The sequence below is a fragment of the Rhinolophus hipposideros genome, assembly GCF_964194185.1.
Source record: "Rhinolophus hipposideros genome assembly, chromosome: 20".
NCBI classification, from domain to species: Eukaryota; Metazoa; Chordata; class Mammalia; order Chiroptera; family Rhinolophidae; genus Rhinolophus; species Rhinolophus hipposideros.
In genome coordinates this window covers 17,689,247-17,716,122 of record NC_138066.1, presented here as the reverse complement: position 1 = coordinate 17,716,122, position 26,876 = coordinate 17,689,247, and the positions used below count along the sequence as shown (strand labels likewise).

At 36.2% G+C, this 26,876-nt stretch overlaps 1 protein-coding gene across 1 annotated transcript in view; it reads left to right on the top strand.

Annotated features, from left to right (window-relative positions):
• The window catches only part of NLK (nemo like kinase), a 142,771-nt gene that overhangs the window by 83,068 nt on the left and 32,827 nt on the right, over window positions 1-26,876 (top strand). The window contains exon 3 of the mRNA XM_081028362.1: window positions 3,965-4,020. Within this exon, the coding sequence (XP_080884488.1) occupies window positions 3,965-4,020 (56 nt within the window). The remainder of the gene's footprint in view (window positions 1-3,964; window positions 4,021-26,876) is intronic.

Genomic DNA, 26,876 nt, shown 5'->3' with positions numbered 1-26,876 from the left:
CAATGTTTGCCAACAGTACCTTGGATCAGTACATTGTGTTGTGTTCCATTCGTATAATGGAATACTACATATCAATTAAAGGGATGACCCACTGATCCACATGTCAGCACAGATGTATGGTTAATATGTATGTTCTACCCAAGTTGAACTGTATATTCAACGTAATCCCAACCATGAATCTCAGGTATAAAAATTCAAATAAAAGAAGCCATACACAAAAAACTCCACTCTTTATAATTCAATGTATGTAAAGCTCAAAGACAGGCAAAGCAAATCTATGGTGATAGAAATGAGAACAGTGGTAACCTCTGAGCAGGGATGGGTTTTCACTCAAAATGGGCAAAGGAGCCTTCTGGGATGTTGAAATGTAAAATCTAGATCAAAGATTTTAAGCATGGAGTAAAAGTTCATCATATTACATCATTTGACACTGTGTGTGTGTAAAAATTAATTGAATTATACTCTTAGGAATTGTGTACTTTACTATGTTACAACTCTATTTAAAAAATAATAGTGAAAACATAGTCTCTACCTTAAAGAATTTAAAATTTATTGGAGGGGGTGAGAGAATGGGGAGGCAATAGCTCCTTTGCTAAACATGGGATTTAACTCAATTCTATGAATAGTTAAATTTTTAGTCTTTCTATTAAGATTGAGATTCACATCAATTGTTTCATTAATAAATAGCTGACTAAAAAAAAACTAACGCATTTACTCATCATATAACCAATTTATAGTGACTCTTCTAACATCACAGAGGGGAAAATGCTAAGAAGCTACCAGAATGAGCTTTTGTTTAATTTGTAAAAGATTTGAGAAATGTGCTGAAACACTATTTCATAATGACCATAATTTAAGGATGTAGCTTTAGTTCATTTTTTAATTAGACAAGTTTTCTTACTTTTTTATTATATTTGAGATCCTTTGAAGAATTGGTGGTATTTTGGGATATTTTGACTCTTTACATACAAGTCAAAGTCTTTACAAGCATCCTCCTGCATGTACATTATAAGGGTAATCTCAAGCATTTTATTCCCACAACTAATACTGGGGTTATAGAGGGACTCAGGCTATTTATTTAAATAGGGAGTCAGACATGACGTTTGGAGTTTGAAACTCTGCTACTATTCTTTCTCACGTACTCACTTCTCACTTCTGAGATTTCTGGATCATTTCTCCTGGTCTTAGCACTGTTTCTGCCACCAGGAAACACTGTGGAATGCCATCTTCTGATGACATTTTGAGGTAGAAAAAACAGGAGTGAAAAAACAACAGGCGTTTAAAAAATTCCAGTCAGAGTTGCACCTTTAAAGCTAACAATCACAGCTCAATGCTTTAGTGCAAATGTGTAACCCTATTTTATATGGCTTTTCTACAAAAAGCCTCATCAAATTTGGAGTAAGAAAGCCTCATTCTTCTCTATCAAGGTTTAAATGTGTGGTTGTCACTTTCCTCTAGATAACCTCTAATTATAGCAGATAGATTTGAAGTGTAAAATAGCTTTGTCTAATGGACGCTGTCACTCATTGCATTCTGTTTTCCTGCAAGACAGGATGTATGTTGTTCAGATACAGATTTTAGAGTCTGAAAGATGTCAAGTAAAACACTAATTTCTAACTGCCTTCCTCAGACATCAACTATTCATGTTAAAAATTGTTCTATCACACAATGAGAAATGAATTTATACGAATTTGTGACACTAACTAATTATAGGTTTTTTAAAATATAGAAATGAAATATTTTATCTTTCATATGATAAAAATTATTCTTTGAAGAAACTGAAAAATCAGTTATTTTTCATTTATATCAACAGTCTTCAGTAAAAACATTTTAATTCAGAAAGGAAAGATAGACATTCTTTATAAAACATCTAACCTATTTCAAAACCTGTATGTTTAACTGGTTTTAAAGTGAGTTTTTTATTACAGGAGATTTTAGTTTAATTTAAAATTTTAAAGTGACACATGCTTGGCCAAGGAAAGAATAACCTTTAAAATGAACATGATTTCTTCTACACGTAAATTGCAAGGGCAAAAGAAAAAGGGATAGAGGAGAAATCTGTAGGTTAAAACTTAAATCAGCCATACTATGTAAATTTTGTTTAGCTCCTGATTAGACTAACTTTAAAAAAAAAAGCAAACAAACAAGGAAATTTGAGCACTGGATATTTGATGGTATTGAACATTAAATTTTTATGTTTGATAATTATATTATTTTAAAGATTTTATCTTTTAGAGATGCTTACTGATTGGCTGAAATAAATCTAGTATTTGCCTCAAACTTATATAGGGAGAATGGAGGATAAAGATGAAACAAGAACGGCCATGTATAGATAACTAGTAAGGCCAGGGATTGATTACATGAGTATTCTTTATACTGTTCTGCCCACTTTTATATGTTTGAAATTCTCCATAATAAAAAAAAAATTTTCTTAATAAACTAGGCTAAAGATCAGAAAATTTGAACTTGTACCTCCATATAACTTATTTCCTGTTTAATAACTTCTTCCATATCCTTTGAGCCGCATTTCTCATTAGCAAGATATGTTCAGATTCTTAAGTATGACATCATAAATGAAACTTAAAAGAGTAGCTACCCAGCTGGTCAGGAAAGTGGGCCTGTTTGTTATGTTTCAGTGGCAGAAGCCACATTGGTAGTATGCCACTTTTATAAGAACTTGAATTTCAGATGCCTTAAAGTCTTGTTTTTTCCCCACCCTAGTGACTTCTTTTTTTGTACTTAGAATAAAATTCAAAATGCTTAACATAATTTAAAGAAATTTTGTGTGATAGATCCCCTGTCTTTCTCTTCTATTTTATCCCAGTCTGTTTTCTTCCCACTCACTATGTTCCATAAGCACTGGCATTTGTTTCTAGAATCTTCCTGGTTCTTTCTTGCCTTAGTGCCTTTACATTGCCTACTCATTGCCTGACCAACTCTGGTTCAGTCTTCCACTTAGAGTAGTGTTACTTCAGGGAAGCTTTTTCTCCCCATTCCTCTTTACTTTTTCCCTTCATTTTAATAAATGTCATAATTACATATTTGTGTAACCATTTGTTTAATGCCTTCCACTTCCCTAGTCACAAAAGCAGGGATATCAGTTTTGTTCAGTAGAACCCAAAAGCCTGCCACACTACCTGCCAGGTAGAGTGCACTTAGTAAACATTTTTTGAACAGAAATAAAGGACTGAATTGTAGGTATGGCTCTTCGTGATCTTAGAGCAACACCAGTTGTTAAAAATAGGACATTTCCGGGTGCCTGGATACCTCAGTTGGTTAGAGCGCACGCTCTGAGCAACAGGGTTGCCGGTTAGATTCCCACATGGGCCAATGAACTGTGCCCTCCTCAACTAGAGTGAAGACAACAACCTGCCACTGAGCTGCCACTGAGCTCCTGGGTGGCCATATGGCTCAGTTGGTTGGATCACGTGCTCTCAACAACAAGGCTGCCAGTTCGACTCCTGCATGGGATGGTGGGCTGCGCCCCCCACAACTAGATTGAAAAAACAGCAACTGGACTTGAAGCTGAGCTGCGCCCTCCACAACTAAGATTGAAAGTCAACAACTTGACTTGGAGCTGATGAGTCCTGGGAAAAAACACTGTTCCCCCAATAAAAAAGTCCTGGAAATACACACTGTTCCCCAATAAAAAGTCTTGTTTTTTAAAAAAAAAAGGACATTTCTTTTCAACATTCTCCTATGCAGGGGTTCTGGTAGCATGTAATATAACCCAATTGCCTCTCTCATTTGGTGTAGGTAGAATTATCTTGTAGATAGTAAGTTTACAAACTCATCTTAATGTTTAGGACTATGTTTCTTGACTGATAAATTTAGTTAATCTCAGTGGGCAATTGTAATTAAACTGTAAATCATTACAGTGTTAATAGTATTTATGTACATTTATGTCATAGGTTGTTTCCTTTTTAGTTCTCTAAATTTGACTTTATTTTTTTCTTTTTCTCAGGTACTCTCTGCCCTTGACATACTCCAACCTCCACACATTGACTATTTTGAAGAAATGTATCCTAACCAGGGAATGTGAAAGAAGGGGACAATTTTTTATTAATTTGTTCTTCTAGCACTTTTTGGGGTTCATGCCTTGAAGTATATTAAATCTCATCCTTACAGAAGTGGTTGAGTACCTGGAATCAGGTAATTTTGAAATCTCAAGTATCTGTCAGAGCTTAGTATTATCAATATATCCTGAGTGGTGATAACACAAAACAAGACCTCTGAGCAAATGTTTTGTTTAATCTCCACGCAGCCTTATGAGATAGGTTATTACCATCCCATTTGGCACATGAAACCAGTGAGGCAGCTATTTTGTTATAGAACATAATAAAGTGCTCTTGTCACTATACAACAACAGTCAAGAGGCTAATTCTGCCCTTTTTTCTACCACTTGGGGTAAGATGAAAATGAAAGAGATAATGGAAGTTAAATGTCCCAGGTTCCTTGGAATCGTGGTGGTGACAGTGATGGTAATAGCTATTACTTACGTAAGTTTTTATCAGATACGAGGCACAGTTCTAAGTTTTTTACACATAGAAATTTATGTAATCCCTGTAACAGCCATCTGGGGAAAGTATTGTGCTTATTCCCATTTAACAGAAGGGGAAACAGAGGCACAAAAGAGGAAAAAAAAACTTGACCAAGATCACAGAGCTGGTAAGTGTCGGGATTGAGGTTCAATTCTAGGCAGTCAGATTCTATAGTCTTGATTTCAACCCCTATGTATGATTTTCTCAAGGATAGAGGCTTTAACATTTTCCTGTTACTAGAGTTAATGTGCAAAAATAGTATATTAGGTAAACTAATGCCTGGTAATAGCTCCTGGAACTGTGCGTGAAAAATATTAGGACATAAGTTAGCCCAGCTGACATTCTTGACAAAGCATCCCTGTTTGCCATTCTACAGTTAACTTGGTGAAGCTTTAAATGACAGGGAATCCTAAACACTGAATTCAGTGAGCTCATAATAGTGCAGTGTATTCATTCAAGGCTTTTTATTAACACTAGGCCTGTGACTCAGAATGGAAACCAATATAATAGCAAGACACTTTTTCAGATTCAGCAGTGAAATCAACGAAAATCTTATTCTTATGCAGGTGGTAGGTAATTCCACATTAGAAAATTATCTTTGATAATTTCTGTAATAACTGGGACAATTAAGAGCTTCCCAGAGGGAAAGAGAACAGCTAAGCTGACTAGGGATGTGGGAAACTTGTAAGGCGATTGAGTTGTCACTGATCGAGTTGTCACTGATCGGCACTCCTGGGATATTTTGATCTGATAAACCAAAAGCTCTTGAATGTTATAACCCTTGGTGGTATTTTAACCCACTGGTCCTTTGTGGAATTAATCCCTTTGTAAAGAGTTAACTCAGTGGACTGAGGGTGCTCCAACCCCACACATTTCAAAGAAAGGACTGGCTCTTGACTGACTCCTCCCTGATAAGAGTGTCTTTGTATATGGGAGATCTCAGGCCAGGCCAGATGGTTCTGACACACCCGTTTTTTAAAAGTGCAAAATTAACCTAAGAATAGAAAAACTGAGCAAGTTCTTTTCTCCTCAACTGTTGGTAAGTAGTAGCAACTGAGGAGAAAGCAGTAACGATTCCTTTTATCTGGTGGTAAGAGAATCCACCTACTAGAAGGCATTCTTAGGATTGTGTAATACTATTTCTGCCTCTTTGGAAATAAAGTTGCTGACCAAACCTTGAAATTAGAAGAAATCCTCTTTATTGAATAAGAATTTTACTGTTTTACAGGCTGTGTCTTGGGGCCCCAAGATCACCCTCAAGTTCAGTGACTCACTGAAAGGGCTCACAGGACCCAGGGAAGGTGTTCTACCACAGTTACAGATTGTTACAGCAAAAGAATATAGTTAAAATCAGCAAAGGAAAAAAGTGTGTGAAACAGAGACCAGGAGAAACCAGGCGCAAAGTTCAATTGTCCACTTCCAGTGGAATTGCACAAATAGTGCTTAATTCTGCCAGCAACAATGTATGACAGCACAGGCAAGTGTTGTCAACCAGGGAAGCTCACCTGAGCCTTGGAGTCCAGGGTTTTTATTGGAGGTCAGTTAGGTAGGCATAGCGCGCCTGAGGGACTGACCTTAGCTGCACCGTCTCCAGCCCTCCAACTTCCACCCCATTCAGAGGTTAAACTAATGCAGGTGGACCAAGGCCCCAAGCGAATAAAAACAGGTATGCACCTTAAATCCCATTGTTAACAGAAACTGTCTGGTGTGGCCAACGCCCTGGGCATACTGAGATACTCTTATGAGGCAGAATATTGCAAGGACACAAAGGTTATTTCCCAGGAACTGGTCAGGGGCCAGTCATAAAGACTTTTGGAATGTGTAGGCTTTGCTGAGTTAACCCTTTATCGCACATAAGCCTTCCATGGGGATAGAATGTTTTCCTATGAGATGATTGGTGAATGTGGGTATATTTAATAAATGCCAAATATATGTAGATTATCTTCCCCTGAACACTTAGCTAATTCATTATATCCATTTTCTGTCTTACAATTCAAGCATGAATTGTAAGGTATTCATTTTGTGTACTTACATTTGTCATTCCTTTAAAAACCCAAATGTGCTTCTATAAGCTAGGTGTTCTCAATCACTTATTGACCATAATTTAATTGAGTCTGGAAGATCCTTGATTCATTATTTCAAATACTTAGCAGCAGAGGAAAAGCTAGCATAGTTATGATTAAAAACCATGAGTGGCACAGGTGGTAGAGTAGCTATTGGTAGCTGATTTCAGCCCATTTCATTAGTTAGCAGAATGCTTCTATAAAATGCCTCTCCCCAAAATTGTTATGAATGTTTAAATAAAAGACTTTGCCATGAAATATTTGTGGAACGCTCTGGTATACCATTTATTTAAATGTTTTACTTCTTTATTTTTATACCTTCAGGTTAAAAAATTGACATTTGTTGCTTTCATAGAAATTAGCTGGCTACAGAAGGAAAAATCTTTCAAACCTAAACCTCAGTGTTCTTGTTTTCTGTGCATAATTTTTAGCTATATGTAGAATGATGAACAGAAAAAAAGTATTTTTCAGTGGTGCCATTTGGAAAACACTGAATCATTTTAACATAAAAAAGAATTAAACCTATAGCTGCCACAGGATTATAAAGACTTATTAGGAAGGAATGATTTAGCTTGGAGCACAGGATACTAAAAATTTGTGTTTTTAAATGGAAATGTAAGAAATGCCTCAACTACATATATGCCTTACTTTTGCTGATTTTTTTCATGTCCTAAATAGGAAGTTTTCTGTGTCCTGTGCTTTTTAATATACAAATAAATTTATTGTAGACAAGGCAAAAAAATTTTTTTCCCTTTATTTTCATCTGAAAAATAAGACAACTTAATAGATAAGGTCCAAAAATATTGAAGATTTAATAGGATCTCAAGTTACTATTTGATTTCAACTTATTATGTTATCTACCTGTGTCAGTAGCTCCCTCTGTGGTGTCTCAGAAATACGGCATCGACACTATATGTGGTTTTAGATGGTGGCTTTTTAAATTGGAGAATTGCTTTGTCTTTACAGATTTTAGAATGGGTAACATTTTGAGATGTAAATATATAATCATGGAATTGTGCTTTGAAGAAACTGTTTTTGAGGTCTGTTTGAGGCTCTCGTTTTAGGTAAATTCTAAGTATACTGCTATTCATCTAATGGATGTTCTAATACTTAGTTAATAAAAGAGTCAGTTCACAGAGTCAAAATTTTGTATTTGTCATATTGTTTCAGTTCCAAAGGGAACGAAATAATCTTAAGTAACCTTCCATTATACGTACCGCATCATTACACTTTTTTCTAAGATTAGAATTTAGGAATGTTGTATTGCATATGTAACTTTTAGTAGGCAAACGTTTTAAACCAAATGTTTTTAAAATTAATTAATAGTTAATATTTTAGAAAATTTGAGGTCAGGGGACATTTTGATGGAATCAAGTGTACAGTAAATATCAGCATATAGTATCATGCAGTTAATTATAAGTCTTTCCCTGAAATTGTAATAAAATGGTTATATTAGTGCCCACCAAAAATTTAGCTTGGGTTTTGAAAGACCATGCATCTTTATTTTTCATTTATTTATTTTTTATTTTTTATTTTTTTATTTTTTAAGACCATGCATCTTTAGATAACTCCTTAAGCAACTTTTTAAAAGACAGTGTCTAGATTATAACTTTACAAATCTTCCTACAGGGCACAACAGGTTTAGCGGGAGTCAGGTATGGAAGACCAATAAATTCTACCATAACCTCTATGTCATCTACCTGTTGTGTTATCCTATTTTTTAAATCTAGTATACCAACCTAGAAAATACATTCTTTAATAATTAAGGAAGATTATGTATTTTTCTGAGTTGAACTTGCAGCTTGTTAAAGGATCGTAATTTTAAACTTTGAGTTTCTATTTGGAAATCTGTATGAAAATAGTTTGGCACTTAATTACTTTAGCCTGCTGAAATTTAGTCCAAGAGAAACCAGTTCTAACTGTTTGATTGGAAAACGTTATTTGTCAAACTTCAGTCAGGAGTCGGGACTCTATACATAAACAAACTCCTCCCCAGAAAGGCCTGGATGCCTGCTGAATTGGAAATAAAAATGTAGCTTGCTTTGGGAAAAGCTTATTTTTACCTTGAAACATCATCTTATTATTTTATGGAGAGGGATATAGGTGGTGCAGGTCTTCTGTGCTAGAAGCAATTCCAACCTAAAACCAGTGGAAATGAGAAGTCTAATGGGGTGACCATGTGTCCCAGTTTTCCAAAACTCCTAGATTTTACCTGGTGTCCTGGTATCATTATAAGTTCTTCCTTTCACTTGCAGAAGTGTTTCTGTTTGGGTAACAGGTTTGGCTTGTGCAGGCAATATTTAAACAGGAATCTCGTCATAAAGGCAGCAAAGAAGCTTATGTGTCCATTTTTGGCCAGTTAGAGTCCTTGGTAGACAGTCATGTAGATTTTGGCTCTCTGGATGTAGTAGTTTAATGATAGTATTATACATTATATTTTATAGCAACATTTTGTTCATTTAAAGAATGCACAATACGTGATTCTCTGGTGCAATTATACAGTTCCAAAACCCTCAGGGAATCATACGAGTCAGTGAAGAGCTGAAAAATGAAATGTGTATATGCATATATAAGAGTACTCTGCAACAAGCATACCATCAAGGACCAGAAAGCTGCATCCTAGGCGCTTTGAAGATTGCCATATTGTTAGAATTTTCTCTTCATTTATTCCATAAACATAAGTATCAACTATGTTCCTAGAACCAGGAATTTTTAAAAAATTTTGCTCACTGTTTTATTCCCAGCACTTAGAACAGTGTCTAACACTGTTCATATACTGTAGCATATAGTAGGTGCTAAATAAATATTTGTAAAATGAATAAATAAGATAGTCTCTGTCCTCCAGGTTTGTAATCTAGTCGGATATAATCATATAAATAATAGTTATAATCTAGGTTGGAAAGTATAGCAATAGAAAAGAATCGATATATCCTGAGAGTACTGGGGGTTTGATTTTCATTCTTTCACATTTTAGTTTCCAATCTGGATTACTTGAAAAGCATTTGATGATTTAAAACAACAGCTTTTACTTAACCACTGTTAACCAATTTTGGCTCCTTACTTCTGAAGCCTAGGACAAAAAGTTGAAACAAAGGAAAAGTTGCAGAACAATCCTGACTTTAACCACCACTTATTCAATATCTAGTCAGCCTTATTTATTCATTCAGCCAAATATTTAGTACTACTATGTATATAATATTGAGTTAATCTCTGGAGAATACAAAGATGAATTGTGTCAATTTTTTTTTCCATTTAATTTGTCAGGTACTGTTCTAAATACTTATCTCCATTTTACAGATGAAGAAACTACCTCAGAGAGGTAAACAACTTGTCCAAGTTCACTTAGAAATGACAGAGCTGGAATTTGAACCCATGTTGACTGGTCTAATGGGCCAAGAGGGCTCTGACCCCACTGCTGCCTCTCATGCTTTTCCTCAAGAAAAATGGAGTATGTGGAATGAGATAAGATGCAAAGAAATAACTATCAGATGGTAGAATCTTCCAAAAGGAATATAGGCAGGTGTTGTGGGAATTTAAAAGGAGAGATTGCTTCAGGCAGCAAAAACAATAAGACTTCAAAGATGAAAAGGCATTTCAGATGAATATTGAAGGATGAGAAGGACTTGTATGGGTAGCATGGAGGAAGATGAATATTCTAGATGGAGGGAGTAAGGCATCAGGAGCATCTTTTAGGGAATGGCAGATTATCCAGTTGACTAGAGTTTAGCATGAATAATGAGAAATTAGGCTAGCTGGCGCCAAGTCATGGAGGGCCTTGAATGTTGAAATTCATCTTTATTCAGTAGAAGTTTGAGAGCCCAATGAAAGGTGTTTTGTGTTGTTGTTTTTTTTTGTGGTGAGGACTATGACAGTCAGAAATGTTCTTTATAAACTTAAAGAGTTTCTGTTTGAGATGAGAAAGTTCTAGAATTGGATATTGGTGATAGTTGCACAACATGGTGAATATACGGAATGCCACTGAATTGGTACGTGTAAAAATGGTTAACATAGTAAATTTTATGTTATATTCTACCACAATTAAAAAAAAAATTTTGGGAAACACCTGACTCAGGCTGAGAGGCAGTGGCTGTTGTGAAAGGAGAGCAGGATTCTTGGCAATTGACTGGGACTTCTTCAGCCGTGTACTCAATGGCCTGGGTTTCGATGTTGATGACTAGTTGGGTATTTACAGAGGCCGGACAAAGAAATGAAGAAATCTGGGGGTGCTAGCTAGAACATTACCGAATAGCTGGCCACATTGGAAGAGAAGTAATTGAAATCAGAAAAGGAATTGGGATGCTCTGAGAAAGAGGAGAGGTGAGAATCAAAGACAGAACCTTGGGATGAAAGCAAAGAGCAGGTTCAGCAGGACTAGTAGTGTAGTTTGAATTTGGAGATTGTGTTCCAAGAAAGGAATCTGTAGTTAGCACACGTTGTGATCACTTCGAGATAGAAAGTAGAGCCATGCTTTGAGGTGGACAAAGTAGAATAATAATGAAAGTCCTTAGAGTTCAGCTGGTTAAGAAACTAAGGGGCAGAGAGTCTCTACCCAGGCTGCAATTTAAAATCACCCAGAGAGCTTTTTCTAAAATGAGGATGCCCGGACCCTACAGCCCAGAAATTCCGATTTAATTGTAATTAAATCAGAATTTAATTTCCCACGACCTCCCTTCAATGCCCCACCCCCACCCCAGTGATCTGAATGTGCCCTCAAGGTTGGGATCCACTAGGCTAAAGCACTGGAGTGATTAATTATCAGCATGAAAATTATCAGTTACCACCTGAGGGACTTTGAATATGCGAATGTGAAGCAGTTATTTGTGTCATTTAGCTAAGATTGTTGTAAAGGGGATTGTTGTAAAGGCTGCTAGAAAAGACAAGGGTAAGAGACTATGGAATTAGTTTGGGGTATGTATGTTTTTAAAGGAGAGAGTTCTTTAAGCAATAGTGGGACCAACCATAGTCTGGAAAAAGGGTAGGAGAGAAAGAAGCAGCTAACTCCTCCACTTACCAGCTCTTTTAAGTGGAGACCACGTTCCCCATCGCCAGGTTGATGCTCTTCGTGTAAATCCATCATAAATGCTTTTTGACAAACATATTAACTGTGATCTACAGATCTTTAAAAACCTCAAGACCTACCCTGTTTCCCCGAAAATAAGACCTAGCCGGACAATCAGCTCTAATGCATCTTTTGGAGCAAAAATTAATATAAAACCCGGTATTGTATTGTATTTTATTGTATTATATTATGCCCAGTCTTATATTAAAATAAGTCCTAGTATTATGTTACATTATATGTTTATTATATTATATTATATTATATTATATTATATTATATTATATTATACCGGCCTTAATAAGACTGGGTCTTATATTAATTTTTGTTCCAAAAGACACATTAGAGCTGACACATTAGAGTCTGGCTAGGTCTTATTTTCGGGGAAACACAGTACTTCATCTTCTGTTTAAGCCATAAGAAAGTCAAAATATGTCATATTTAGGCAGAAAGTTCCAATTTTATTTTATTCTGATACATCAACAGTGAAAAGGGCAGGATTCAAAATGAGGTGTCAGAAGCTTAAGGCTATATGTGTCTTTGGCTCAGAGCCTTGTGCCTCATCACCCAAAATCTCTGCTTCATTCATTCTTTAAACAATGAGTGTTTTTAACTTATCGTAGAGTCAGAATCGTGCATTTTAACTGAAGCTATTGCCGCATGTGTTTTTTTTAACATGATTAAGAGAGAGAATTAGTTTATGCTAACTTCCATTCATTTAGATTATTTTCCAGAGTGAGCTTGAGAGATAGGAGTGAAGAATGTGCTGTTCCATCTGGTAATTTCAGCTCCCATACACTTCCCATAGTGTTGAGAGAGGTACTTTAATATAGCATCATACCTTAACACAAGCCAGTTGTTTCATATGGGGTTTGATCGAAGAAAACAGCAGTCTATTCCAATACCACAGAACACAGTACTGCTGAATTTAATGAGAGTGATACATTGGTCTCCAACATAGCATCTTCCCAAATGATGTTTATGCTATCCTCAATGTTCATTTTATGCCCTCACTTTGGAACTTTACCCTCAGGCAAGATGTTCCAGCAGGTAGTGTAGAGTATAATAGCCATTGCTGTTATCCTTAGGAGTCCATGGTTCGGTGGAGACGAACGACAATTTTCAAATCATTATAATACTGGGTAATCAGGGTTAAAATAGAGATATTAACCAAATTTTCTTAAGTGGAAAAAAACTGCTCTGCCCTCATTCTTTCCCTCCCCAAAAAGTTTTGGAAAACTTGTCTGGAACTTATAATTTTCATAGAATAAGACATTTCACTAGTCCTTTTTATATCAATCCATATAAGATCATTTGCTTATTAGAAGGATATAAATATATTTTCAATATTTCCAGTCATGTTTTTAATTTTCCGCAAAATTTTAGGCAGTATCTGATTTCTGTTGGTGGGTCTATGTAACCCTTTTTGTATCGCTGTTCCAATTAAATAGTAGTGCAACAGGTGGTACATCTCAGCGTATAACAGAGACGAATTCCATATGTGTTAGAAAGTGGGCACTGTGAACAAATGGATAAGACTATGTCAGATCTTACCTTTCTTCCAACTTTATTGAGATATAGTTGACATACAATAGATGCAATATCTTGACAGAGGAGGCAGGTCCCTTTAAAACGGACCATCGTTGGGGTGACCAGTTAGCTTAGTTGGTTAGAACATGGTGCTAATAACACCAAAGTCGCCAGTTCAATTTCCGCATGGGTCACTGTGAGCTGCGCCCTCCTTAAAAATAAATAAATAAAATGAAATGGACCACCATTTTATTTTGTCTCTTCTTAACTGTCATAGAAAGTACTCAGAAACAGACTTCTCTGATATACCTCTCCTAGATTCTTTCTTCTAGATTTTACTCTCTGTACATGTTTAATCCTCTCGGCCCTTCATAACTGTTCATTTTAATAACTTGGCCTTTTAAAATCTTCACCCAAAAATGAATTTCACTGGTGAGGGGTAGCTCTGGGTAGGTAAGGGAGCATCTATAACTTGGCTCATTGAGAGGCTTGTCCTCCCTTCAGAATGCTGTTTGTGGTTGCTTATACCACTGATAGCAATCTACTCTCGGTTTTAATGACATCATTCTTGCAGCTTTACAATAGATCAGTCTGGAGTAAATTGCTCTCAAATTCTGTTGGGCAGAAGGACATTTGAAACCAGGTTGTCTGGATACAGAAGTAAGGTTTCCACCCTTAAGAAAGGGTGGGTGGATCTAATTTGAGGGCTCATTGTCTCTTGGAGGAAATGTTAAGATTTGTTATGTTGGCAGAAAGAAGCCTGATGCATTTTATATGACCGATGTGTGTATCCTTTATCCTCTGAATGGATGAAGAGGCGACTGAAGAATTTGCCCCTTCTCTTCATGAATTAAACTTAAGTAAAATGTTTCTAGCCTAGGTAGAGGCTCTTTGTTCAAATGTCTCATTTTGATATTCAGAAAAAAATAGTGACTATTCCAGTCATTCATTTGGCTTCTATTCCTTAGGTTTGTGTATATAGGTGTTTGCTCTAGAGGGTTGTGATGGTGGGACATCAGTAGTCACCAGGCTTTACCATCTACATTTGACAGACACACAAGGCCTTTGCCTCCTCTAGAGCACTTTGGGGAGAAGAGAGCTGAGGTTTGAAATAACGTCATTTTCTCTAGAATGTTCTTTCTGTTTTATTTCATATGTGTTTATAGCCTTAGTGCCAAGGAGTCTGCCAACAGAACCTTCTGGGCTATGCCAGACTATGTAGAATGACAGCTTTCCAGTTTTTTTCTGGTTGTAGAATTGATTTTTTTGTAGTCAGTTGTAAATTGCAAATTAAAGGGAGTTTTAATTTTTAAAATTTTAACATTCTATACGACAGATTATTTACCTTAAAAAGAAAAGGAATTTGCCTTTGCCTGGGAAAGAGATTGTTGTAGTCAAACATTTTAACAACGTGACCTTTTAGTCTATTGATTTCTATAGAGAAGCATAGGCATGCTTCAGAAAAGGTCAGCGATTCTAACTGAAGCGCACACGGATTTTTTTTCTAGTTGCAAAGGCACCCATGCTTTTTGTTAGAAAAAAGATGATGAGATTTAGAGCTGTCCATTTGTTAAAAGAGAAGAAAGCATTGCTGTGATGCATTGCTGTATTTCATGTGGAAAGCATTGTTTGAAATCAACGATATCCATAAACCAGATTTTCATTATGCATGCTATTTAATTCCCTCATTTTTATTTCAGGGGCAGTTACATATCTGCAATCTTGGTTGAAATTTCCCTACTCTGTGGACCAGATTTCAGAAGGAAAAAAAAAATGTGAGGAAAGATATACTATCAAGTCTTATATTTATGGTTGTGAGATTTTTTTCTTTCAAACAAGAATGGTAGAGTTTCAGAATTAGTGCTGTATGTGAGTTTAATCATGTTTTATCTGCCATTCTTGAACTTTTCATATACATGTAAGAGAACCCATAGCTTGAGGAGCCAGACTTGAGGATCTGCATACTACAATTTATTAAACCCCCCAAAATTTACTCTGTCCTTTCGGGAAATTATCTGACTCATATTTGTTACCACATGTATCACACTCATATGAAGACTCTTAAAAAAAAACACCAAAATAATGGTAGAATTGTTGACCCATATGGTGCCTACTTGATAAATATTTAATACTGCAAGATTTCTTTTTCATAATCTGGCTTAGTGTTGGTTTCCGTCCAATATGAAATGGAAGAAAGAATGAATCAGTTTTCATTAGCTGAAGTCAGTAAGGACTGTTGAGGGATTAAATTGTGTTTTCAAAGCTTTCTGTCCATATTCATTCTGTAGGGAAATAATTTGATACAACAGATTCTCCATTTTCTTCTCCCAATCCAGCTAAACCAGTTAAATATCTTTATGTTGCTATCTGAAAGCTTTTAACACATTATTAATAGTTTTTCATACATCCGTCACTCATTGAACACAGAACTTTAAATGTGTTCTCAGACTTCAATTTACATCAGCAAGCAGGCCAGCCTGCTGTAGTTCTGAACTCTAGATGTCAAGTTGTTGAACCTGATATCATGTTTCCCGGAAAATAAGACCTAGCCGGACCATCAGCGCTAATGCATCTTTTGGAGCAAGTATTAACATATATTATATTATACCCAGTCTTATACTAAAATATGACCGGGTATGATATGATATGATATGATATGATATATGATAATATGTAATATAATACCAGGTTTTATATTAATTTTTGCTGCAAAAGACACTTTAGAGCTTATGGTCCGGCTAGGTCTTATTTTCGGGGAAACACAGTAATAGTAATCACATCCCCTAGTAGTAGTAGTCCCTTTATGGCTGCATAAAGATTACCTAGGCTTTGGTGTATTAGCAAATCCTGAGATGGTTTTAAAGTTCCAACTCACAGTTGGAGTATTTTTCCCTCTGCTTTAAAGAGAGTCACTGCATAGCTGGAACAACTTATTCACACCACCTCTTTGAAACACCTGTGTTCCAGATGAAGCCAAAAAATCTAAAGCTTGAATCTAGTTTTTTTCACCTCTCTCAAAAATAAATACATCTCTAAAATGTTCCCAGCTGGTGAGAGTGAAATGCTGTCAGGCCCCCTAGCTATTAGTAGAGGGTAATATTGAATAACAGCAAAGCCACACCTACTTTGAGCTGCTGAAAGCCCTCATCACTCCATTATTCTCCTGAACTGTTTAACCTTCTGGTTAACCTTCCGATTGTTAGCCTCTTGACATATTTAATTCAGGTGTGAGAGTTCAGGAACGCTCACAGGACTGAACGCTCACAGGACTATTTATTTGATCATTTTGTTATATCTCACTGTTCTGACTTTATTTTTTAAGGTTAGTAGACACCAGACGGCATGTGTTACATGGAAACCCAGAGGTTTCAGAAGCCACTAAATATATTAGACCTGCCTTAATTGGAGGATATGAGGAAGCAGTGGGGCTTTTAGCCACTTCATAGACCACCCGAATCTCCTGCTACCAACTCAGTTTATTTGAGAGCAGTACTTCAGGAATTTAATAGACCTACAGCACACTAGCGCAAATCTGTATTTCAGCCAAAGTACAATTTATTCACGTACTACTTATACCAGAGAGCCAAATGGTAGAAAATAGGATTAGGTCAAAATGGCATTTTTCCAAAGAAAATATGTTATGCATAAGCCAAACAAAGTTTTTGTGCGTGTGTTTTTGTTGTTTGGGAAATAAATGTAGAATACTAATCAGCTGTGGGATACCAATCTAAAAACTCGTTTTTGCCACTCTGGGCTCATGACTTCAGGTTACTAGAAGCCCGTTACCAAAATCAGGTATTCCCTGTGTGGAAGTTTTCAGAGACTTCACAGAGATTAGTACGTTTAATGGCTCCCTTGAGTTTCCATTCTGTCCAAAACCAACCTAAGTCTATCTCAAAAATCATATGCCCTGTCGAAAACTTTTCGTGGTCCGAGAAAAGGTTTCTGTCCTCATATGAAGGAGTGTGACTATCATGGACATACTGCTATTTGGTGCTCAAAAAACCTGCATGAGACCGCTTAATAAGTGAATAGAATTTTCCTCCTCAGCAATGATGTCCTTTTAAGATTGCCTGCTCTTTCCTTTTAAGGTCAGTAGCTTAAAAGAACTTTTGAAATTGCTTGCCTGTTCTGTGTTTCTTTTTTAGTTATATTCTTTTGACTTTTTCCTGGGGGGAGGGAGAAATGTTGGGAAGGAATAAGAACACAGTCCTTTTGGCAAAGGCATGGTCTTGGATATCGAGCAGTCCTAAGTTCAAATCCTGCTCACTCCTCCACACACACCAGCTTTTTGACCTTGGAAAAGTTGTTTGATATTCTTCCCTGAGCCTCAGTTTACTCAGTGATAATTAGAAATAATAGTTTTCCTCGAAGGACTATTGTAAGGAATAAATGAATTAATGTCGGTGGGAAATTTGGGACAGTGCCTGGCATCTTGATACTTAATAAACTCAGTACTCTTCCTCCCTCCCTTAACGATGATGATGATGATGATGATAGCAGATACTGTGTTTCCCCGAAAATAAGACCGGGTCTGATACTAAGTTTTGCTCCAAAAGACGCATGAGGGTTTATGTTCAGGGAATGTCATCCTGAAAAAATCATGCTAGGGCTTATTTTCCAGTTAGCTCTTATTTTCGGGGAAACACGGTACCACATAATCCCTGTTCACCACATGCCTGGCATTTTTATGTGATTCACATATAACATCTAAACCCTGGCATTAACTTGGCTAATGTTACCAAGCTAGTAAATGGCAGAGTCGAGGTTCTAACCTGGTCTTTGATTCCAAAGCCTCCACTACACTGCCTCCCACTGCCTAAATCTGTTTAACTCTTCACTTTAAAAATTGGCTTCCTGGCCTTCTGTCTTCTGAAGTCGAATTATTTCATTCATCTTTTTTCTGAGGTTTAGTTCATCTTGTGAAAGAGCACAGGTTAAGAACAAAGGCTAGGATCTAAGGTCAACTCTGCTGAATACTCTGGGACCTTTGGCTGGTTCCTTTACCTCTCTCTAAACCTCTTTGCTTGTTTACAATGGAAATCATAATAGGACTTACTTCTTAGAATAATTAGGAGTAGATGAGGCTAAATACGTTTAAAGCTGGATGCCTACCATAAAGAAAATTCAGTAAATACCAGCTGTTTTTCTTTTCTGTCAAGCTTCTATGGCCTTTTGCATTAAACTCTTTTTGCTTTTGTTTTCTGTATTTGATTTTTACGTAACAATCTCAGACTTTTTCTACCCTTTTGAATGTTGCCTTGCTTCCATCTATATTTTTTCTCTGTGTTGTCACTGAGAGAATTCGCATGCTCTCTACTCTGTCTTGGTGCCCAGTCAGTGTTTATCAATGCTAATGACGATGGTCAAACAAAGATGCTGTTGGCACCAGCCCTTCAGCCTCTGAGACTTCCTAAAAACAAAAGGACTCAATCATCTTACACATAATTAAAGGTCAGAATGGGGTGTCAGCGTTTGTTTCTGTGGTGATTGTGTAGCTTTTTCTGCAGAATTACCTCTGACAGTTGGAAAAGTCAGGCTTTCTGGCATGAGGCTGATTCTCATGCATTCTTAAATTACTTCCTAAAATAGACACAGCATCTCCGAGGTGGGTTAAACAAATATTGATCATAGTACAGATTTGTGTTAATTGGAGCAGGAGGCCAGGGAAGGCTTGCCATTGAGTTGTAGTTCATTCCCAGGCTCTAGATGAGTTTCCTAGTCTTCTTGCCCATAATCCTTTTTGCATCAAAGAAAATTGTACAAAACTTTAAAATTCTAAACAGCCCTCTCTTTTCTCTGCCTTTCTAGTATATCTAATATATTCCCACCTTATTTCTTTGATCCTCAGAAGATTCCTTGTTTTTTCATGTTTCAAACTCTGTCCTACCTGAACACATTTTCTTCCTCTGGCAGGTCTCCTGCATGTTATGTTTGGGACTGCACTGACAACTCTCGTGTTCATTATTGTACAGAATGAATCCTGGTGTGCTTTATTCTGAAGAGTGTCCTATTATTAAAGTTGAATTTATACCCCATTAATGGTGACATGCTACCATAATTTCAATATCCAGATTTTCAAAATAGAAGGAAAGAAATAAAAAAAATATTTTTAATAAAAGAAAAACTTTGTGCAAAGAAAAACGATTCTAATCACAAGCAAAATGAATACCCCATCTGTGGCAGATTTCATTTCATAAAAAAAAGTAGAGATTATTGTTTATTACCATATGTAATGATTTCCCAAACTTATATTTTCAACTTAGACATTCCACCAAAGACCTGTCCTATATTACCAGCAATCTCTAGTTCGGACTTTCTTTTTTTTTTTAATTTCAAGGGCTACTAGTCCTACCCTCCATCCTACCGCACACAAAGCAGGGGGTCCCTATTATACAGACACGTGGTAATTTTTTAAGTTCTCCTCATCTATTAAAAATATAATAATAGGGAATATGAAGCTATTCAAGTAAGCATATATGATTCATAGATACAGGAAAATGTTTATTTGTCAATTTTAGCTTTGTAATTTGACTAAAGGGTGAAAGGAATACAACTTGAAGGAAGTGAATGTTCAGCAGGTGGAAGGCAACAGAGAGAACGAGGTAGAAAACTTGCCCGTATGGTTTTTTTTAACCTTTGTATTATTTTTCAGTTGTTGACAAGAGGAGTATCATTACTTGGCCTTCAACCTGACATTTCTTCACCTCCAGTCTAGAACTGTTACGTGGGAATAGTCCCAGGTTGTTACAAGGATTAAATGAGGGGACCTATGTTAAAAGTGGTACAAAGTAGCCTCAAAAATACTTTTCAGTACACTGAGATAATTCCTCTGCAAACTGTGGGATTATTTCTTATTTAAGGTTGTGGCCTGGTAGTGACAGAATGAAGACTACAATTCAGGTTATAGAAGAAATGAGGAAGAGTGCTTTATGTGGATTTGGGCAGTTACTTTGGATTCAGTTCCTTCCAAGAGGAAAGACTAAAACTCAAAAAGAGAACAATTAGTCCTTTAGAATGACCTTCCACTTGTGAGAATTCATTGAGGTAATTCATATAAAGTACTTAGAAAGTGCCTGGCCCATAGTGAGAACTCAGTAAATGTTAATTGCTTTTATTTTTATTATTTCTCATGTGTGTGTTTTTTTGTTTTGTTTTTTTTTAATTTTTAAGATGAACCATTTTAGAAAACCAAATGCAAGTATATATGTTTTTACAGATACAGGTAAATTACCAATTAGAATGTGCCTGTAATTTAGAAATTCAGTAGGAGCTGAAGAAATCTTGATGGTTTCTTACATGTTTAAAGCTTTAAATCTCTATAATTACTAGAATTTAGCAATTCTAATAACTTAGAGATTTATCTCGTTAGAAGAATATCTCGTGGTTGTGTTTTTTGTTGCTTTTATTTTTGTTGGCTCTCTGAGGGCAAATCTGGCATATTCGATTCCAAAGCAGCGTCCAAGGGGCTTTGTGAGGTTAACAACCATAACATTGTTGTAATCTTTGAGTGACTGTATTGTAATTGCTTGTTTAATTGTTCTTCTCCCTTGTTAGGCTATAAACTCAGTGAGGGCAGGGACGCTCTTATAAACCACTGCATTTCCAGTACCTAGAACAGCAGAATATTGAAAAATGGCGAATGGCTTCCCATTTGAAAACACATGGCAAGGGAGAGATTCTAAAAGCTGCATCGTGCAATGAAGTATTAAATTTCTAAATTTTTTTTGAAACCTGATGTTTGCAACATGAAAGTAATGTCAGTCACATGAATTTCATGGAAAGGGTCAGACCTCAGAATCTTTACAAACCTAGGTTTGCACCCAAGCTCTGTGTCAGCAGCTTAACCTCTCCCAGCCTAGTGGAGTTACACATTAGATACTATGAGGATAAGTGAGGTGACGTGGGAAGTGGCACGTGGTAGCTTCAATAAAAAGTGAGCTTCCTTTCTCTTTTTCTTCTCTTCATAGCACATCATTAGAAGTAATTCAGCTTTCCTTTATTTTAAAGTACTGTGATATTTGGTTAAGAAAGGGGAATAGTAGGCAAGCTTCTATGAGAAGCAGTTGGGTGAGGTATAGAGAGCTCTGGACTAGGAGTCAGGAAACCTGAGGTAGTTCTGTCTTTTTACGCACTGGGAATGTGATCTTGGGTAAAAGAACTTCTCTGCCCTGAGTTTGTGTTTCTATTAAGTGATAGTCCCCTGTAATTAATAATATTTGAGAAAGCAGCAGAAGGACTGGTTTCCACCCTGTTACAAAGAAGCTTCTAAAACGTCAATATTACCCCTCCCCCCCAAAAAATTAACTCTTTAAAACAACACAAACAGTTGTTTCTCTCAGGCCCGGGAGGAATCAGCGCTGCCGTGCTCCACCCCCCCCCCCATACATTTATAATTGTTAATTTGCATCATTCTTTTTTCTGAAGCAAATCAGTACTTTTTGAAATCCATATTTCATGGAGCTACTTAACTAATTGCTGCAATCAGCAGCAATTTATTTTATAGCAGGGCTGTTCAAATCACTCTGAGGTTGGCATACCATGCACAGTGTGTTTTTTACGATCATGATTTTAATGACAAGTTTTAATAGGGCAAAATGGTTGATCTGTTAATATTCTGAAAACCCTAACTTTGGTCCTATATTTTACCTTTACCCAATGGTAACTTAAAAGGCCATAGCAGAGTCGTTGACCCAGTGGGTACATCAGCTGTGGAGGGGTTGTCCTATTTAGAAAAACCGGGAGATGGAAAGAGCACCCTGTTTTTCCTCTTGTTTGGAGACCCTCATTAAATTACTCAGAAACAATAATCAGATAGCTGCTGTTCAAATTAATGGCATCTCTGAGTCCCTGTCAAGAGAGCTTTATTTAATGCACAACAGACCTGGAGTGATGCAGGTGCCTTTTCAGCCCCTCATTTAATTTAAGCTGCTTCAGTTGGCATGGCAACTAGTTGAGACATCTGGGAGAAATTATGCTGGGGATTGAGACTTCAGAGGATTTGTGCTAGAGCGAAGCAGAAACCTTCTCATAAAGTGGTGTGTGTTGCTTCTGAATTTCTGCACCTATATTGTTAAATCTTCGAATTCAGGAATTGTATTTTCCAGAAAAGTAAATTTGTAAAAGGTCGGCCTGGTTGTTAGCTTGTTTTCTGTGAAGAAAAAAATGCTTTACTTGTGGAGTGAAAACTGAAGAATTTACTTTGCTAAACTAAAGCTTGACAAAACCTATGGATTGGCCGTTCTAATTACTTTATAAAAATCATACATTTAAAATTGTTCAGTCTTTTATGTTTAAAAGATACTGGAGGAGGAGAAACCATCTCTGTACAAAGGTAAACAAAATGGTAAAGGTGGACAGGGGCTCTTTGTGGTTTTGCCTTGGACTTTCTGGTTCCATTAAGTTTACTAACCAACCCCCATGCTTTTTTAAACCAGTCTGTCATCTCAAGAAACAGAGATTGAAAGTAGCACTCTTAAATTCTTCTTTCTTAAGTATTACAACACAAAGTTGAATGAAAGGTTTTTCAAGTTCACAGATCCTGAGGACAGGGATGTGATCTAGTCATTTGTGTTTAGCAGAGGGAGTGTCTGGTGGTTTCTATTTTGAGAAATAAATTATTTTGTGAGAGAAATGAAGCACATATGTATGTGGTCTTGGTATAGAAGAATTGACGTACCATTTGAAATCATGCTCTATATTCATTTGGAACACATTGCTTTTCAATTTTTTGATATCTGGTAATACTTTGTTCTATTTTAGGTTGAACTATGTGAAATTATTTTTTGTGGGTCAGCAATGGTCCAGAATTGTCAATTCAAATCCAGCTGGTTTAGGGTCAACAACACTCTGATCTGGAAATCATGTGTTTCATAATGCTAAATATAAGAACTTTCTTTCCTGAAATGAGTAATTGTTTATAAAATACCTGGTTAGAACAGGTCCCATGCCAGCCAGTGTTTTCCTTTTTCCCTTTCTTTGAAAATGTTGTCACTATTAGAAGAAAGCATATGATATTTCATACTTATTCTTTGTTTTGGGGGCTTTTGTCTCAGTTTGTTCCTTTTAGAAATCAAAACAAAGTTTTTCAAGTATCAACACTATGAATTCAACTTGATAATTTGAAGATTAAGTTATCTTAATCTTATAAGGATATTAAGGGTTAATATGTAAAGCACTCTTACAAGTAAAAGTTGTCACCCCAATAGAAAATTGAGCAAAGGACAAGAACAATTCTCTCTCTCTTTCTCTCTCTTTATCTCTCTCTCTGTCTGTCTCTTACTCTCTTTTTCTCTCTCTCATTCTCTCACATATATGTAGCCAATAAACATATAAACAGTTTTCAACATGAAAACACAGTTGATAGAACACAAATCTTCCAGTCCTTCCTGCAGTGCCCCTAAAATGTCAGTAAAGGGTTAAAAACTAAAAGAGGCAGAAACCTATGCTGGCAGTAGTGAGAACCCAGAAACAGGTTGGTTCTTGCTACAGAACATCAGAACAGCTCAGGAGTTAGAGACATCAAGTATCTCAAAAAGTAGGGATGCAGGTAGGCCTAAACATAGGATTGGTTGCAAGCCTGTGTAAGAAATAATATGTTCAGAGCTTCTGTCCTGCAGAAGACTAAAGCTTTCTTCTCTGGAGACAGCATGAACTGAGCTACGGTGTCTTTGGTTCCTTCTCCCACTCATACCTGGCCTGTGCCTTCTAAAACAGAAGTTTGGAGGGCTGTCCTCTGGAGAAATGGATTAATCCAAGAGAGAGGATCTATACATAATTGAGGATCCCTCATGAAACAGAACTATAAAGCTCTAAGTCCTCCCACAGAGCTACGTTACTGTCAAACAGTAATAACCTAAGCGTCCAGTGGTAGGGGATTGCTTAAGCCTTAATATTATGTAAAATTACATAAGCATTTAAAATGATAAGAATTATATACCGTGGAAAGATGTTCACAAGATGTTTTAAGTGAATATAGTGTATGTGTGTGTGTGTGTGTGTGTATACACACATACTGGGGGGATATATATATGTGTGTGTGTGTGTGTGTGTGTGTGTGTGTATATACACACACATACTGGGGGGATATATATATATATATACACACATACTGGGGGTGCCAAAAAAAATGTATGCACATTTTAGGAGATGCTAACCTTTGGTCAACATTGTTAAGGCAGGTAGTTCACCATAATCAGAAGTGTCTGGATGCTGATGGTAACCACTTTGAGCACCTCTTGTAATTACAAAAGTCAAACGTGACTTGTATTCATCTTTTCTTATCGATATGTATTAATTCAGTTTTTTCCTTTCTTAAAATGTGTATACATTTTTTGTGCCAAAAAACTGTATACAAGTGGACACTTTGGTCAACATTGCTGAAGCAGTAGTTCACTGTAATCAGAAGTGTCTGGACGCTGATGGTAACCACTTTGAGCATCTCTTGTAATTGCAGAAGTCAATGTGACTTGTGTTCATCTTTTGTTACTGGTATATATTGACCATTACAATTTTAATACAGTGTTTTCCTTTCTTAAAATGTGTGTATGTGTGTGTGTATACACATACACATGGTGCCAAAAAAGTGTATTAAAGTCATAATACAATGAATGACGCTAGCATCCGTTTGATGAACACCATCTTTTGAGCGAATGTCATACTACACATTGCTACCATAATTCAATTTTGAAAAGTAATACATAGATATCTTTTATATGTGTACATATTTTGGCACCCCCAGTGTGTGTGAATGTGTGTGTGTGTGTGTGTGTGTGTGATATATGATCTACTTTGACACCATAATTCCACTTCAAGGAATATATTGTTAGGAAAATAAACAGATTCACATGAAGCCACACACACACACACACACAACCACCATGTATCCCCCAAAATAAGACCTAACCAGAAAATAAGCCCTACCTTGATTTATCAGGATGCCATCTCCTGAACATAAGTCCTAATGCGTCTTTTGGAGCAAACCTTAATATAAGACCCGGACTTACTTTCAGGGAAACACAGTATATGTTTATCTCAGGGTTATTCAAAATAGTTTTTTTAAATTAAAATAACTTGGATTTTCAACAATGACAGATTGGTTAAATGAATTGTAATATCCATACATTAGAACACTATACAGTCATAAAAATTTTGCTCTATTAGAATATTTAATAATGGTATACTGCTTGTATTTTAAGTTAAGAGAACAGGCAGCAAAGCCATACGTATATTATAATTCCAATTTTAAATATACATATATATGCACACAACATTTTCATGCAGACATTATACATATATAGGTTAATTCAAAGAAGTAGGATTCTGGATAGTGTTTATATTCTTTGGCTTCTTTGCATTTCTCTAGTTTTCTACCATGAAGGATATTTTTGAAACTATTTTGGAAATTTTCAAAAATACACAAGAGTAGAGACAATAGTATAATAACTACCATATACCTGATACCCAGCTTCAACAATTATTAATCATTTTGCCAATCTCATTTTCTCTATCCTTTTTTTTTGAGAAGGGAGGGGAAGGAGGGCTAGAGTATTTTAAAGTAGATTCCAAATATCACATTATTTTACCTATAAATACTTAAATATGCATTTCTAACTGATAAGGACCTTAAAAACATTCATTTCTACCTTCCCTTCCCCTCAGACACGTTTTTATCCCCATTGATTTGTTACATTTTTTCCAAGAATGATCAACATTGTGTCTTTGGCGGATTGCTTCTTCATGGTGAATTTGGATTTTTATTTCTCATATTTCTGGTAAACTGGTCATTAGAACTAGAGGATTGATTATATTTAGGTTCTTTTAGGCATGAGTACTTTCTATGCAGTGGTGTGCATATCATAGGGACATAATATCTTGTCCCACATTAAGTGCTATTAAGATTAAGTGGTGGGTTGAGGTGATGTCAATCTCATCCCTTTCAAGTGGTTTTAGCAGCCATGATAATTGGTGCCTATATGCTTGATAATAGAGGTTGCAAAACAGCGATTTTTCCCCCTAACCTATCACAGCTTCTGCATTTATTAGCTGAAATTCTATAAAGAATACAGTGAACATGTAGTATATTTTATTACAGTTTTTAAAATATATAACAATATAAAATCTGAAATTGTGTGGGGTCATTGAAACAATTTTAAACATAGTCAAATCTAAATTTCACTACTATGTAATCTTAGGCATGTTACTTGACTTCTGTTAGCCTAAATTTCCTCAATTGTAATTGAAGATTGAACTTCTATCTTGTAGGATTGTCATGAAAATTAGATGAGATGATGTATTTTAAATACTTAGTAGAGTGGCTAGTACCACTCTACTAAGTGGTGCTCAATAATAGTTCATTCAACAGATATTTACAGGGACTTACTATAAGCACGCATTGTTTCTGAGAATTTGAGATAAACTTGTGAATGAAACAGACAAAAATCTTTGCCCTCATGGAGCAGGTTGGGGAGACAAACAATAAACATAGTAAGTAAATTATGTAGGATAAGTATTAAAAGAAAAAGTAGAGCTGTGCAAGGGGGTAGCAATTAGATAAGGTGTGCGGACGCAGTATTAGAGTGGTCATGGTAGGCCTCATTTGAAAAATAAGATTCAAGTAAAAACAGAGGAAGTGAAAGAATTAACCAAGTAGATGTCTGGGGAAGCACAATCCAGGCACAGGAAACA